The sequence below is a fragment of the Hypomesus transpacificus genome, chromosome 19, assembly GCF_021917145.1.
Source record: "Hypomesus transpacificus isolate Combined female chromosome 19, fHypTra1, whole genome shotgun sequence".
Taxonomy (NCBI): Eukaryota; Metazoa; Chordata; class Actinopteri; order Osmeriformes; family Osmeridae; genus Hypomesus; species Hypomesus transpacificus.
The window spans coordinates 9,130,615-9,147,754 of NC_061078.1; the positions used below are offsets into that span (position 1 = coordinate 9,130,615).

The 17,140-nt window shown below is 43.2% G+C and overlaps 1 protein-coding gene across 1 annotated transcript; it reads left to right on the forward strand.

The window, feature by feature from the left end:
* The first annotated feature begins 378 nt into the window (after positions 1-378).
* Positions 379-15,587, forward strand: ddb1 (damage-specific DNA binding protein 1). Its single transcript, XM_047042183.1, has 27 exons — positions 379-525; positions 1,418-1,566; positions 1,675-1,791; positions 2,135-2,356; positions 2,542-2,656; positions 3,055-3,152; positions 3,396-3,554; positions 3,735-3,818; positions 4,307-4,423; positions 4,872-4,974; positions 5,811-5,886; positions 6,214-6,322; positions 6,949-7,127; positions 7,483-7,643; positions 7,833-7,940; positions 8,170-8,377; positions 8,587-8,682; positions 9,027-9,138; positions 9,919-10,042; positions 10,253-10,417; positions 10,825-10,919; positions 11,493-11,663; positions 12,209-12,318; positions 12,754-12,923; positions 13,955-14,057; positions 14,648-14,771; positions 14,959-15,587. The coding sequence occupies exons 1-27, from the start codon at positions 465-467 to the stop codon at positions 15,040-15,042; spliced, it is 3,420 nt and encodes a 1,139-aa protein (XP_046898139.1). The 5' UTR covers positions 379-464; the 3' UTR covers positions 15,043-15,587.
* Positions 15,588-17,140: the final 1,553 nt, after the last annotated feature.

The window sequence follows — 17,140 nt, forward strand, 5'->3', positions numbered from 1 at the left end:
AAAAAAAGAGGTGGGAAAAATGTGACAGAGTACAGACAGATAAGAGTGTGTAGTATGAATACTATAGTTAGTCATACCTATAAGCAATCCCCCCAAAAAATCTGCCTTGGATTTTGTATGTGTCCAAAGAGCTGACCATATTATTGTATTGTTATGGAACCAGACTTGAAAATGATAGGTAGAATTACAGGATCACAGCACCAAAGTAAAAGTGACGAAATGTAGGGGTGCATTGATGGTTATGTGCCAAACAAAATCCCAAAACAGAAAAACCTATTATCTTGGAGTTGTGAAATGGGGCCAATGGGAAATTGATTTAAATGTACATGCAAACCACAAGAGGCGCTGTGAGGAGATGTTAGGCACTCAACTGGGATATTGACTTCCGTCTGTTTTTAACACCTTCCTATCCATGGTGGTGTCTAGACTTGTGGAGAACTAAAACTATTTTGTAGGTGTTCGCCATGTCTTACAACTACGTGGTTACAGCGCAGAAACCAACGGCTGTCAATGCCTGCATTACAGGTACATGTATGCCTCCAATGTCGTATGGACTGTCTGCAGAGCTTCGTATCAACATATCGTCGAGCCCCTTATTCTGGCACGCAAATGCTCCCGCGCGAGAACTCAAGCTTCAGGCACATACAGGCCCCTGAAATTGCTATTGTTTCCTAAATGGTAGCAGCGTGTAACTGTCGATGTTATTTTGTAGCGAAATTGAGTTTCCATGCGTAGTCTAATTAAAAATGTCTATGACATGTGGTCAAGAGTATTTGCCTCTCAGCTATGGTGTAAAGTCAGCTAGCTTACTTTCATTAGCTTACTTAACTAGCTTGGTACTGATGTGTGTCACGCAGGATGTTTTGAAGCCAATGCGTTTAGTGTTACCCAAAGTAAGAGATCCGAATGTTTGTTTATAAGGTATTTGACTTACCGATTTCACAACAACAACACTATCGTCAACGACTAGCTCCAGTCTTCACGTATCGACTTGCAAATATGAACTAGGTAGTTGTGACACCAGCTAGCGAACTAGCTTGTTAGAGCTAGTCCAGATAGCTTGTCGACCTACATTTAATTAACTTAAGATATCCATAAAAATGGTTTGTAAAAATGGTTTGTATATGTATATGATATATCACTACAGTAACAAACATACTTCTTCAATAACTGCATTTAACCGGCCAGTCATTATAAATTGGGTTTCCCCCATTCAAATCAATGACAATATTTGGATTAAAAGAGGAATTGTTGATTTCAACAATTTATCATTGCAGTGACAAATTTGAGCAATTGTTGGTATCATACAGGTTATTATTGTTATTAATATGGCCCTAAAGGTTTATCCTCTACCACGGCATGGCTCTTCAACAGAGATAAAGCTGTTTGACGGAATTTTGTCTTTCTAATTCTTCAGGCCACTTCACCTCTGCTGAAGACCTGAATCTGCTCATAGCGAAAAACACACGGTTGGAAATCTATGTTGTCACTGCAGAGGGGCTCAGGCCCGTTAAAGAGGTGGGCATGTATGGCAAGATTTCTGTCATGGAGCTCTTCAGGCCCAAGGTGAGTACCAGGGTGGGTGGAAAAGCACAGTCAAACTTTGAATCAATGAATTGTTATCCCAATCAATAAACCTTGTGTATATTTGTTGTCTACAATGTAACTTTTTAGGGTGAAAGCAAGGATCTATTGTTCATTCTCACGGCTAAGTACAACGCCTGCATCCTGGAGTACAAACAGAATGGAGAGAGCATTGACATTATTACCCGTGCCCATGGCAATGTACAGGTAAGCACAAGCAGTAGTCCCACTTGAACCTTTCCATTAATAACTCAGTGTAAGTATGCTGTCACCTCACTAGGGAAGTTTGGACTTGCCAGTTACTATCAGTTTATCTGTTCAGTGTGGATTTGACTGAATCATTGCGGTTATACTAAAAACATAACTGCTGTAGAACAGTCTTGTTTTGCACTCATGAAGCCAACAAAGTATAATTCATCAATGAACAGGATCTACCTTCCTACCATGTGAGCCGTGTCGTTTCCGGTGTTTGCAGAGCAACTCAATGCTCACCAAAGAATGCTGTCTTCTGGAATTTTGCCATGCACTCACGACCCTCTTTTTCCATCAGGACCGCATTGGCCGCCCGTCGGAGACGGGCATCATTGGTATTGTGGACCCGGAGTGCCGCATGATCGGGCTGCGCCTGTACGACGGATTGTTCAAGGTGATCCCTTTGGACAGGGAGAATCGCGAGCTGAAGGCCTTCAACATCCGTCTGGAGGAGCTGCAGGTCATCGACGTGCACTTCCTGTACGGTTGCCAGGCACCCACCGTCTGCTTCATTTACCAGGTAGAGTGTGTGTGTGTGTGTGTGGTTCAGTGGTTGAACTGATCCTGTTATCCTGTATACATTTTTTGGTGGTTGCTGAACAAGCATTAAGATGAAAGAATGTGAGATTGACAATATATTAATTTGGGTTTCTAGGGCTGTACCGTACGTCTCTTATATCTGATTCGATGTTTGTTTTGCCTCAGGATCCACAGGGGCGCCATGTGAAGACCTATGAAGTATCCCTAAGAGAGAAGGAGTTTAATAAGGGGCCGTGGAAGCAGGAGAACGTTGAGGCCGAGGCCTCAATGGTCATCCCAGGTCAGGAGGAATCCTCAGAAGCCCAGTTCCAGTCACTCACTCACTCCAAATACTCCTCCACTGCCAACAGAAAAAGACAAAAATGAATTGTCCTCACATTCAGCTGTGTAAAATCTAAGATGTGTCTAAGATTGAAGAGGAAGGGATTCATAAAGTATTAGAAGTGTTAATAAAGGGACATAATCTGACCATCACCAATGCACAACTTGCAACTAATCCATTTTTAGTTTAGTCTGAAAACGTTTAGAGTTTGAGTTAAACATTGTTCTTTACTCAAAGGCAGATTTAATCACTGCAGATGAATAGAGACTTTTAGAGCATCATTTAAAAGGATATTGAGTAAATGTCTGAAATAAAACATTCTGCATGGATGATTTAATGTTTTGTTTATGTTGTAGTCCCAGAGCCATTTGGCGGTGCTATTATCATTGGACAAGAATCCATCACTTACCACAATGGGGACAAGTACTTGGCCATTGCACCTCCTACCATCAAGGTAACAACGCACATGGGAAACAGCGTCTGTTGTCAGTGATAGTGGGAACATAATCATCTGTATTCATTTGACGGGTGTAGCCTATTGTCTACACTCAGTAAACGACAGAGTAGGTAACTGAACTTTGTAGAGCATGCAGTAGGTAAAGAACCTGCGACATGTACATACCTAATCAGTTTTCCTTTTACAACTTCCCACCGTATCGTCCGCTGGTTTATTGAAACGTGACGTCTGTCTCCACAGCAAAGCACTATTGTGTGCCACAACCGCGTGGACCCTAATGGCTCTCGCTACCTGCTGGGGGACATGGAGGGCCGTCTGTTCATGCTGCTTCTGGAGAAGGAGGAGCTGATGGACGGGGCCGTGGTGCTCAAGGACCTTCGTGTGGAGCTGCTCGGAGAGGTGCTGTTTTCTTTCAGTCTGACTATCTCCACCAATCTATTTAGCAAGTGTATACATTCATTGTATATATGAATAACACAGGGCCTGAAAATACATGTATGGCTAGTTTAGTTCTGTATTAGCGTGAGATTACAGATATATCATCACATATCGTGATTGGCTGTTGTTTTTCCTCCCCAGACCTCCATTGCAGAGTGCCTGACCTATTTGGACAATGGTGTTGTATTTGTTGGCTCAAGACTTGGGGATTCCCAGCTGGTTAAAGTGAGTAAAACATTTTATGTCTTGTAACTGTCTTTAAATGAAACACCCTCTGCATTTATCAACAATTTACTGTCTATACTTAAAAAATTTGAATGTACTTGTCTGAATGCAGTTCATATTCGAGTCATTGGACTATGACACAGTTCTGATTTTGATTAAATACTCATGGACTGGCATGTATACACTCATGACGCAGACTGTAAACTGCTGTTTTAGAATCTTGACAGGATCTTCTTAATTTGATCACTTAAGGGTCTCAGTTCGAGATCTTAAGATGAGCCAAATGAGAACCCGCAGAGATTACTGGCACTATTTGACATTTTGTGTGAAGTTCACCTCTTCATATTTACAAGCTTCGTGATAATGTAGTTAGAAAGCTCCTAAGAAGCTCTGAGCGTTAAGAGCTTCTTAACGAATCTGGGAAAGCTGGCCCTTATCAGGTCAGAAATATGTTTGTTGCATTCAGAATTTTGTCTTGTTTCTAACAGCTCAACGTGGACAGTAACGACCAGGGCTCATATGTGGCTGTGATGGAGACCTTCACTAACCTGGGTCCCATAGTGGACATGTGTGTCGTGGATCTGGAAAGGCAAGGCCAGGGTCAGGTAAGAGCACACTAACATGAAGGCTGTTTTGCAGTATTTAGTGAATTCAAGGCCAAAATTGCTCAACCAACGATCACCATGCATTGAACAAACCATTTGAAGTGTTTTGTAACTTCTTGAATCCAAATATATCTCAGTGCCGTCCCGCTTGACAAACAGCACCAATTATAGCAGCTCAATTTAACAGAGTTTTTGCCCATAATTCATTACCAGCACAGTCTAGAAGTATAAAATGAAGTGAGAGGCATCCAAAAGCAAAGACTTGAGAGGGTCAATTTTCCATTTTTGTCCGAATTAAGGACTGAATTAATAATACCCAGGTGGGTAGATAAATCCACGCGCCTACACACACACTAGCGGACCGTGACCCGTTTTCTCTCTTTCTCGCTCTCTTCCTTCCTCTCTCTTTCTTTCGGTCTTTGTTCTCTCCTCATTGGTGACCCTACAGTTGGTGACCTGCTCAGGGGCATTCAAAGAAGGATCCCTCAGGATCATCAGAAACGGAATTGGTATCCACGAGCACGCCAGCATCGACCTGCCCGGAATTAAAGGTCGATACCTCTCTCGGGTGCCTTGATGTTTATAGGTCTCGGATCAAATCTGATCTGTTCTCTCCACTCTGCCGGAATTTAGATTATTAGCAGGGTTTCTTCTTTGCCTTACCTGATCTCAGGGGCTCAAAAGAGCAGAGTCGACTGGATTTAACATTCCATTCAGCGTTTATTCATTGTTGTTTGCAGACATGTTTTCTTGTGAGGTGTTAAATCCAAAAGCAAAGCAACAACTCATCTTCCTCAGTACACTTGTTTCTGGATAGCAGCTTTGTATGCAGCTCCATATTAGCCTGCAGTTTTCCTAAGAATAATTGTATTGGATAATTAAACACAAACACTTAAATGGTCTTAAGTAGTTGGTAAGTCACATTTATTATACAGGGCATATAAAGGCATGCAAATACTATGTTTGGGTCTAAACACCAAGTTTAAGTTTTAGACTGAAGACTTTATTTTAGACACTTGATTTTGAAGCCCTCAGTAACTTTTTTTTTTTTTGGCCTGGTATTCAATTGTGGCACTAAGGTCCATAGGCTCTTGTTTAATTAGGGTGTTTTATTGAATAACTGGACTCAGTAGGTCTATCAGACATTGACTCCCTCACCTTGAGCTAAGACTTCTTGATGGGATGTAATTACTCACTTACCCGATCAATGACTTGTTGAACCAAAACCTTTAGCCCCAGAAGTTCCCCTAGGACCTCCGTTTTGACAAATTAAACATTTGGGTAAAACCAAGCTGCATATATTATCTTTCTGTTACCCATATAGTGAATGTTCAGTGATCCATTTATTTGATCTTTCCCCATACCAATATCTTTTTTCCTGTTCCAGGATTGTGGCCCCTGCGCTCTGAGGCTGGGAGGGAGACTGATGATATGCTGGTGCTGTCTTTCGTTGGACAAACTAGGTGAGATAACCAGCCTCCAGACTCTTCTTTTTTGGGGGCCTTGTGTAACATGGCAAAGCTTACACGATGGTTATCTCATTTATGACAGTTAACATCGGTAGGTTTTTAAATGTAAGTGTTGGCTGAAAAATATGAGGGTACATACAACGTTTGTCATAGTGTCAACAATATCTCTCCTCCAGACAATTTCCAGATAAGATCCCAGTGGCCCAGTTGGCTCCATGATTCAAGTTCTTTAACATTTTGGTCTAAAAGCTACGGTAGAAGAGTCATGATTTGGGTGCTTTATTACATCTGTCATGACATGAGGGATTTGTCCTTCCCCAGAGTGCTGATGCTCAGTGGGGAGGAGGTCGAAGAGACTGAGCTGCCTGGTTTTGTGGACAACCAGCAGACCTTCTACTGTGGCAACGTGGCGCACCAACAGCTCATCCAGGTACACATAATTATGCTATACATTTTGGAGTAAATGAACACTTTATTCCACAATTAGACCCCAATAGATATTCCATCATTGGAATCTCATAATCTATTTCAAGATGTACTTTTCCAACATTCAGTCATTTGTAGTATTCATAGTTTCCCTTTATGTTGAATATTAACTTATACAAATTTGTGATCAATTATTCATTCTAGATTTTTTTTCTTCCCTTCAATAAAATATACTTTGCTGATGTCGGCTCATATATGATTTAAAGGGGCAGTGTTGTTTAAGGGCATCGGGGAAATATTGAAATGATACTGAGAAGATAAGGTTAGACTATGATAAGATTAAAACCAGGAATATTATTGTTATGGTTTCAGTTCTTATTCCTCTTGATCACTGTGCTGAGATGTTTCATGCTGTTAGCTAGTTGTTACACATTATGTAAGGCAAAATGTTAGCGGTATGTAATTGGAGTTTTATCATGCTCAAGGGATTACTTAGTGTGCATGCAATATTCAAACAGCAGCCTACCAGCTTGTTTAGCTCACATCAGTAAAGTCACCATATACAATTTTCAATTGATGTAAATTATGTTGTGTGTGTGTGTGTGTGTCACTGTTTTTGTGGCCCCCTAGATCACGTCGGGCTCTGTACGCCTGGTGATGCAGGACAGCAAAGCCCTGGCCAGCGAGTGGAAGGAACCACAGGGCAGGAACATCAGCGTGGCGGCCTGTAACTCGTCCCAGGTGGTGCTGGCCGTGGGCCGTGCCCTCTACTACCTCCAGATCCTCTCTGGGGAGCTCAAACAGATCAGGTACCTGAGGCACACTTGAGCATACAGGGACACACACACACACACACACACAGTAACTGATCCCCTGCCTATACAGCGTGGAACTACAGCCGTGCGTTTTGTCATTCTGTGTCTCTCTCGTCTGTCTCTCACGTTCAGATATTCATAGGCCCTTTTTGGTGTATAATGCTGCACCTCTCTCTCTCTCCCCTCTCTATCCTCTCTCCCTCCAACACAGCTTAGACAGTTGACACATAACAAGTGCAGTGTTCTCAGACACATTCTCACGGTACCTTAGTCTCTCTGCACACACGCACAAAATGAATCACAAGTAACTTGCTAAACCACCCCCCCCTTGCCCTCCCACCCCTACCAGCACCACAGAGATGGAACATGAGGTGGCCTGCCTGGACATCACGCCCCTGGGGGAGGGAGGGGAGTCGCCCCTCTGCGCCGTGGGCCTGTGGACAGACATCTCCGCCAGGGTCCTAAAGCTTCCCTGCTTCACTGCCCTGCACAAGGAAATGCTGGGGGGAGGTGAGAGTAGGAGGGGAGGGAGCTCCAACATGTGGGCATTGACAGTGGGTGTAGAGATGGGCAGAGATGAAGAACAAATAGAAGCAGGATAATTTTAAGGGATTTAAATGGGGTTTGGGTTGAAGTGTAGTATTAAAACTAGTCAATTTGTAATATGTGCCTCAACACAATTTCTGTGTGTGTCTGCAGAGATCATCCCTCGCTCCATCCTGATGACCACGTTCGAGGGCAGCTACTACCTGCTGTGTGCCCTGGGCGACGGAGCTCTCTTCTACTTCGGCCTGGATCTGCAGACAGGTCAGGAACTGAAGCTTGAATAAAAAATGTTTCACTGGTGAATGTTAAGGGCCTGAATTTGTAAATCAAGGTGTGCCACAGCAACACTATCTCTGATTGAAACACGGTTTTCACTTTTAAACAAAACGGTCATAATGCATGCATATTAATAATAAATAAGAGCTGTAATAATGGCAATCAAAGTAGTAAATTGTTGTTTTGTGATTGACTCTCCCACTGTGTATCTCAGGTGTCCTAAGCGAGCGTAAGAAAGTGACCCTGGGCACCCAGCCCACAGTGCTGCGCACCTTCCGGTCTCTCTCCACCTCCAATGTGTTCGCCTGCTCCGACCGGCCCACCGTCATCTACTCCAGCAACCACAAGCTGGTCTTTTCCAACGTCAACCTCAAGGAGGTCAACTACATGTGTCCGCTGAACTCGGAGGGCTACCCTGACAGGTCAGTGGCGTCTGGAAGACGGTCGTGCTACACTAAATGTACTGAAAAGTCTCTTGAAGTCTGATATTTTTGTTCAAGACTCCCAACATAACATTTAAACTCCTATGTGCTTTTTAATGCACCTGAATCAACTTGTGACATACCATGGTTGTTTTAATGAGATTTTGTAGTATTAGGTTGGTGTGTAATTTGTTTACGTTCTTCGACAGTCTGGCACTTGCCAACAACAGCACTCTAACCATCGGCACCATCGACGAGATTCAGAAGCTCCACATTCGCACTGTCCCCCTCTACGAGTCTCCCAGGTGAGCCCCCTCTGGCCAAACCGCTAGGATTTAGCAGTAGGGAAAGGGGAAATGCATGTGTCCTTAACATTTTTCATCAGAGTACTGCATGAACAAATTTGAGAACAGTGGCAAATTGATAGCTTCTCAGAATCAGTATTCTGAAGACATATTAGATAGTTCTTCACTTCCAATCCTGTTTGCCTGTTCCCATCATTGAGTGATGGGTTTTCTCTTTTCTTTTTACACCACTTGTTCCTCCATCTCTGGCCTGTCTACACATTTCCTCCTCTTCACCCTGCTTTGTTTAATCGAATACTCACTCAGCCGTCTCATTCTCCCCCCTCTCTTTGTTCCTGTCTCAGGAGGATCTGCTATCAGGAGGTGTCACAGTGTTTTGGGGTGCTGTCTAGCCGAGTTGAAATGCAGGACGCCAGTGGAACCACCTCGGCCGTTCGCCCCAGTGCGAGCACTCAGGTAGATATTCGAGCAATCCGGTTGCTATGCAAGTGCTCGGTTTGATACACCTAAACTGTGGTACACGCACAGTTAAGTCAAAGGATAACTTTGACAAAGTAAAAGCTTAGCTTCTGCCATAGACCAAAGCATAGGGTATTCAGATGTAACGTAGTATTCAATTACTCTGGTTTGGTTTTAGGATTTACAGGACTTACAAGTCTGACTCGATGACACAACCTTTGATAGCTCAAGGCTACATGCGCCTTGGGATTCACAGGTTCCAGCCCCCTTCTTTTCTGTGCCAATTCATTAAGCAACTGCTCACAGTAGGATAATTTGGCATTCGTGTTAAAAGGAATTGTATCCTGTGGGACTCAAACAAGGAACAGTACAGAGACTAGGAGGGATAATGAGAACATTTTCCTCATCCTCATTGTTTCAGCAGTAAAGGACATGAGCTGTGAATATTACGCCGCAGTGAAAATCATAGAAAAGAGAAATATTGTGAATTAGTTGTCTGGGTTGTTCAACATATTAAATACAACAATACAGCACAAAGGGAACAATGTATATACCAGATAGCCATGCTTGTCGATGTTATTGACCAGTTTTATTGAGGTCTAGAAGCAAACCCCTGTTCCATAACAACCCGACATGTCCTGGTGGTTTCCTCCTTTTCACTTGTAGAGACTAAACACCCCCAACAACCCCTCATCCTATCATATCAACCTGACAGGGGTTTCATGTCCTCATCTCTTTCCCTCACCGCCTCTTCCTCCCCCCACCCCCCTTTCCCAGGCCCTGTCCAGCAGTGTGAGCTCCAGCAAGCTGTTTCCAAGCAGCACCTCCCCCCATGAAACATCCTTTGGAGAGGAAGTAGAGGTTCACAGCCTCCTCGTGGTTGACCAGCACACCTTTGAAGGTACAGTGACATGGAAAAGATAACTGTGGTTCCTCCGATGCCCATTACTCTGATCATTGTCATTTACTATGTCGAAATGGGCAAAGTGCCTGGAGTTGTAGATGCCAACAACTGTTGTGCACATAGTTTCTACAGAAATAAAATGACGTGGTTATTTAGATAAGATGGACGCAGCAAATGAATACGTGCCCTTATACATTTTTCTGCCAGTCCTCCATGCCCACCAGTTCCTCCAGAGTGAGTATGCCCTCAGCATGGTCTCATGCAAACTTGGCAGAGACCCGGCGGTCTACTTCATCGTTGGCACTGCCATGGTGTACCCGGAGGAGGCGGAGCCCAAGCAGGGCCGGATCATCGTCTTCCACTACACTGACGGTGAGCAGACTGAAGAATGGTGCTTTCAATCAAGTGGCTTTTTTTTACTGTCTTTATCATTCAGGCCACTATCTCTGTTCCCACGCTGTCTTTCCTTTGATTGGAACTTTTAGTTTTTGCCCCCCTCCCTTCCCCCCCGGCTCTTCTGGCTTCCCTAAAGTCCCATCTCACCGTTTTAGCCTTGATCGTCTCCCCCCTAAGCTGTCTGTGTGTCACTCTTTCCTCGTTGTCTGCCCCCCCCACGCACACATTTTCGGTCCTATGATACTGGTAAACATGTACGCACCAGTCGAAATCTTCCTTTTCAAAAGGCCTCACGAACGTCAGTTTGATTCTGTGTCAACAGTGGAGAGACATTATGAATACCGATTTGAGTCCTGAATGTTGTGGTTGTGTCCCTTGTGCAGGTAAGCTGCAGACAGTCGCAGAGAAAGAGGTGAAAGGAGCGGTTTACTCTATGGTGGAGTTCAATGGCAAACTGCTGGCAAGCATTAACAGCACAGTGAGTGGCATGTTGGTTGATTAAATGTCACAGGCAAACCTAACACCCTAGACTTTTACTAGGTTGTGGTGAATGATATTTTGATTAGTGAGATAAGCCAAGGAGAAGCATTTTGAAAGTAGTCTATTTTTTTGGTTCTCATCACCCACCCTAGACATCTCACACCATTAACAGGATAAAGCCATAGGGCACTGAGGAGCTAGTGGGTATGTGTGTGTGTAATTGTGGTTGAAACACACTGTTGTAACCTGAGGGAAAGCATCTGGGCCTATTGCTGAAGTGCTAATGGAAAAACAAAAATGTGTGAAACTGCAGTTTGCAGTTTGGGCTATTTTAACAAGTGTTGTCTCATTTAAACAGTTTTTACCAACTTCTGGTCTATAAATGAAGCGGGTTAGACAAATAATTATAACCCTGTTCCATAAGTATTTTTGAATTTATTTTGTATTATTATTTTGAAGACAGGACCAAGTAAAACTTATTATTGAAGCCACTCCTAGTCAAGATAGATGTTTATTGAATTTTCTTTGTCGACTCACATTCGATCGATCCCCTGGACTGTGGTTGTCTCAGGTGCGTCTGTATGAGTGGACGGCAGAGAAGGAGCTGCGCACCGAGTGCAACCACTACAACAACATCATGGCCCTGTACCTGAAGACTAAAGGAGACTTCATCCTGGTGGGAGACCTGATGAGGTCTGTGCTACTGCTGGCTTATAAGCCCATGGAGGGCAACTTTGAGGAGGTGAGAGAAGATCTGACTCTTTTAGCGTGTTCCACTAAATAAGAATTCAGGGCTCGAGTCAGCTACTGCAATCTTTCTGTGGGTTTCAGCGCACCAGGGTCTTGATCGAGGCCAGCGTTCATAGTAATGGTTCCTAATTGGAACATTTCTGATTTAGTGGAGCCTAGCAGGAAGTTAAGAGCAGAGTTTAGTCCAAAGAGACATTAAAACACAAGGGGTTAGTTATTAGCTTGAGACAGTGACCGCTAATGAGATGCCAGGAGTTGGGTGATACTGATGGGTCACAGACTTCATGGAGTCGTAACATTTAAAGAATATGCCACAAAGTAAAAAATGAAATATTTTTTATTATTAATATTTAAGTTTAAAATAATTGGTCCAATTATTTGACTATATAAAAAATGACAAAGGTTCCTACATGCTTAAGTTTATGGGTGCACATTAAAACCCTCTAATTAAAGCTGGCAAGTCTGCCCTTTTTATCTCATTGTACACAATGAGTCATTGTTCCTTCCTTTTATGACACCTGTGTACTCTCATTTCAGATAGCACGTGATTTCAATCCCAACTGGATGAGCGCCGTCGAGATCCTGGATGATGACAATTTCCTGGGGGCAGAAAACGCCTTTAACTTGTTTGTGTGTCAGAAGGACAGGTAAGGACAGCTGGCCCATGTCAGCCCTCACTAGTAACCCCCTCTCTCTAGCTGCAGGGGGCTGAATTCATTTGACCTTAAGTTTTCAAATCACTTTTTTGCCATCATTATTTCTCCTTGCCGGCTCAAGTTAATTGTTACACGAACCATATGTGGGATGGACTTTCTCTAGTCTTTGAGCGTAACCTGACACAGGTGTTGGATTTGGTGCTTTTTCTGTCCTGAGGGCTCATGGTGTCTGTTTGGGTTGATGAACTGACCGCCTTGATGAGATTCTGGGTGGAGTTCATGTTTATCATTTGGGTAGACAGTTTAAAGCCTCCTCAGTGTAACAACTTCACTCAAGGAGTGGACTCTCATAGCCCTTACCACAGAATGCCTTCCACTCACTCTCTCTCCCTCCACCTCTCTTTCCTGTATCGTTGCCTTGGGCAGCGCTGCCACCACAGACGAGGAGCGCCAGCACCTGCAGGAAGTGGGCGTGTTTCACCTGGGCGAGTTTGTCAATGTCTTCTCCCACGGCTCGCTAGTGCTGCAGAACCTCGGCGAGAGCTCCACCCCCACCCAGGGCTCTGTGCTCTTTGGCACAGTCAATGGCATGATCGGTAGGCCGCCAATATGATTCAGTACCATGCAGAGCACAGAGTTATAAACTACCAGTTTGAATGGTCTGATTCCACATGACATAGTAATGCTTTAGCTCATATATTGGATACAGAAAAAATGGGGCGCAAACTGTCTTGAAGCACATACTGTATACAAGCAGAGTAAGTGAATGACTTTGAAGAGGCGTTTGATGGGTTTATTAGCCAGCAAGACTTCTCATAGGCATTGGACTGCATTCCTATTCATCCAATTTGAAGCACAGAGACAAAAACATTTTAATTTTAGGGCAGATTGATCTTTTAGGAGGGAAAGAAAGTGCAAGTCGGGTAGAATGATCACTTCATTCCATGCTCATTGTAGTTCTGTCATCCTAAAGGTAAGGGCAAGAAATCATTGAAAAGAGGTCGGTGAAATCATTTGGACATGCTTATCTTACCCTTAGGGGTACCGTGCACCACCATTATTTTCTCCTTGGCACCTTCATGCTTCTTCTGAAAGTATCCTTGGAAAGCTTTGAACAGAAGCACTTGGCTACTGCTGCCAATGGTCAGCCAAAGGGAATTGTAATGAGGGGGATAAGGGATACAGAACACCCTTGCATTGTTTCTGCTCTCAAATAAGCGATGATGTATTCGAGATGAGGGAAAAGGCAGCCCTTTTAAGGATTTTGTATTACTCTTGTCCAACGTTCACAAATCAAATTCTGTGTCAAAGGTATCCTGCTGTCAAACTAATGGGACTGCCACATAGGATTTTCACTTTTTTCGTTTTCCTTTGTTCTTTTTTGGTGAAAGAGATGACAGGGGACCAAGATTAAAGAAACATGTAAATGAAGGTTTGTGCAAGATAGAGATAAGGGGGCACTCAATATATGGGGGGGGCAATCAAGAGTGAAGAAGAAACCTTGAAAGCATGACATAGAAGAAATGGAGAGGAAGAGAAATGTTTCTCTGTAGATTATGCATTGTTAACTGCCATGAGACATCTCTATATGACTGACAGCCCTCCATCTCCCGCATGTGCTACACAGGTCTGGTAACCTCCCTGTCAGAGGGTTGGTACAGCCTCCTCCTGGACCTGCAGAACCGCCTTAACAAGGTCATCAAGAGCGTGGGCAAGATCGAGCACAGCTTATATCCTTTCACTGGACCCAGGGTGTCCACACACACTCACTGTCAAACTGTGTGTGTGTGTTCAAGATTCCCCTAACTGAAGGTGTGCTGTCAGAATGCTGGTCGTTGTCTTAATACACCTCAACAGTAAATGTCTGGCCACCTTGTCATGCTGTCCCATGTGTGAAACAAGTGCTGAGGAGCTGTATGATATTTTGTTATGTGTACAAGGCTGGTCCGTAGATACTGCCTCTCCCAAATGTTTTATTCAACTTCATTCATCGTAGTCATTACAGGGCAGAAATACTTGAGTACCTTGGCTTGTAAAATAATGACAACTTGTCAATGAGATGGGAATCTCATTTTATGCATGTTCTTTTGGCAGCACACCAAACGGTATTTTCCTGTAATAATACTTGGCCCTGAGAGCAATCATTTGAAACTAATTGAGAATCCAAGTTTTGTTGTACTGTGAAAATCTTTGCAATGCCATTTGTATCCCGTTTTGATGTATGAAATCCAAGTTCTGTATTGCCATGGAATGCTAAACGTTGCTATTTGTATCCTCTTTTGTTGTGCAATGGTTTTGTGTTCCTTGACCACCCTAGCACCTGGAGGTCATTCCACACAGAGCGCAAGACTGAGCATGCTACGGGTTTCATCGACGGTGATCTGATTGAGAGCTTCCTTGACTTGGGCCGAGCTAAGATGCAAGAGGTGGTCAGCAGTCTACAGGTATATGAGCAAGCACACTTCACCCAACTCACTCATTCAGTCAGACATAGCAAGCTCAAACAACTGGCAGTATACAATTCCTGTGTAAATATAAGTATAGGTTATTGCTTTACAGTTTACAAGACTAAACAGAGCTTGGCTGCAACGAAGGTTCACGACACAGTACTCCCCTCCGTCTCTATTTCAGATTGATGATGGCAGTGGCATGAAGAGAGAGGCGACAGTGGATGAAGTCATCAAGATCGTGGAAGAGCTGACGAGGATTCACTAGCCCCACACCCGGACCCCACGGGTCAGGCACACAATGTGCTGGGGTGAGAGGGGAGACGCTCGTGGCTCTGTAAATAATTATAAATAAAATCCAAGTGTGTGCATGTCCGTCCTTCGAACCTCAATGAATGGACACCTTTTAATATCTAAAGGTGCTAATCACACGCATACATAATTTGAATTTGAAGACCCCTTTGGACAAGATGGCTGGCATCCTGTATGCTAACTCAGAGGCAAACAAAGGGATTGGTCAGCGTGTGATTGTAGGTCGGTGTGTGCTAATGTCGTAAGACTCCCTACGGATCTTTGTATTAGGCTTTAATTATAGGAAAACCTTTGAGCTCCACCAAAATGTTCAATAAAGTTTGATGGAACAATCACTGTAGTGACAGAAGATGAAACTCTTAAACCGACATTCGCTGAGTAGAACTGTTTGGAGAACATAATGGCTAAGGAAGGATGGAAGGAAACACAAAAGATTCTTAGCTTTTTGTCTTTGTCAAGTTCTCCATGTTTCTTTTAAATAAAGTTTGCTTTAGTACTGTGTGCATTGTGTTTCAACCTTTTTTGTACTTGACATTCAATCATCCTGTCACTAAAACACATACTATATTCCATCCACCCACAAGTACATCAGAAGATAATTTGACATGGCAAGGTTGATGCCTTGGATTACAAGGCATCAAATACAAGGAACCTTGTATTTTTGACAAGTGATGTTCAACACCAAACTGGATTCTAAAGCCTCAATTTAGGAGGCATTAAAGCAATTACTTTTTAATAGTAATAATTGAATTAAAATTCATTATAGTCCAACGCATCTTCGAAGATGTCGGCAGTACATAACTTTGGGTCAATTCAACATTATACGATAGCAGTGTACACTCTAGAAGTTCACTTTCTACCCCGGCTGAGCTGTTTTGGGTTTGCCTTCAAACCTTTGATGAGGTAAGAAGGACCATATTATTTTCAGTTCACAAGCAAAGCATTTTAGTTAATTTAGTATGCTTGTTTATTAGGGTTTTGCCATTGGTTCCGTTTTCTGAAGTAATTATTCAGAAGAAACCTAAAGGGCGCATGTGAAGCCCTCTGTGACATGCTTGCGTGTAAAAAGGGCTATACAAATAAATTTGATTTGATTTGATTTAAAGGAGGCCTCAGGGGTTGACCAACAAATGAACAATATATTATTTTGCATTTAATCTTAGGCAACAGACAAATAGCAGTCATCCTGTAACTGTATGCCTGTCTTTAAAGTATCCATCACAGTTATTTGTTTGGAAGGTGATATTTGTCAGTCCTATCAGTGAGGTGTGTTGACTGCTATTCAGGTGCTGCAGATTTGTTTAGATCATTAGCTTTAGTTATGCCCTTGCTGAATAGTAGGCCTATGCTGTTGCATCAAAGAGGTTTTTGTACAATCGGCTACTTTGCCAGCACTATATGCTACAATGGCCATAGATTGCCTTGCATTATCTAATGCGTATGATTGATTGCATACAACCACTGTCAGGTTTCTCAGAAAATCAGTCAACACTGTTTTATTGTGCAAACGCTCCGGCGTCTGTTTCAGAGACGAGGCGATGGGATCGAGAGGTGAGGGAGAGTGAACGCAGCGCAGCGCAGTTATGTTTTATTGATCAAGAGCGGGAAGGGAGAAAGCTGGCGAACATGGGTATGAATTATGAATCAGATGAGTGAAAGGGAAAAGAGAGGTCGGCAGAGAAGGGAATGAACTCAAGAAGCCATAGATATGGGGTCTCATAGACAATGTAAAGCTGTGGCAAACATGAGGAGGGAGGAGTTGGAACACGTTCCGAAATAGGCTATGTTGTAATATTCTTAAAGTAGGCTTACGTGATTTGTCTTCATTGCAACCAGATGCCTGGACAGCCTAGATAATGCTAGAATAATGGCTTTGGTCTGCAAAGGCTAGAAATAGGCTATAGTATAGTGCTAATTTTATGTAATGCTAATTTCACTTTAAATGCCCTTAGCCAACCTCCACCCGGCCCCGATGAACATGGTCCTTATTTCAACCATGCATTCCGGTTATAATAATGATCATATTCATCAGTTTGTTGTTTATTGACTGTATT

Coding starts and splice junctions, on each gene's coding strand:
- ddb1 (XM_047042183.1), top strand. CDS start 465: ATGTCTTACAACTACGTGGTTACAGCGCAGAAACCAACGGCTGTCAAT. Junction 1,792..2,134: donor GTGCCCATGGCAATGTACAG/GTAAGCACAAGC, acceptor TTTTTCCATCAG/GACCGCATTGGCCGCCCGTC. Junction 10,043..10,252: donor TGACCAGCACACCTTTGAAG/GTACAGTGACAT, acceptor TTTTTCTGCCAG/TCCTCCATGCCCACCAGTTC.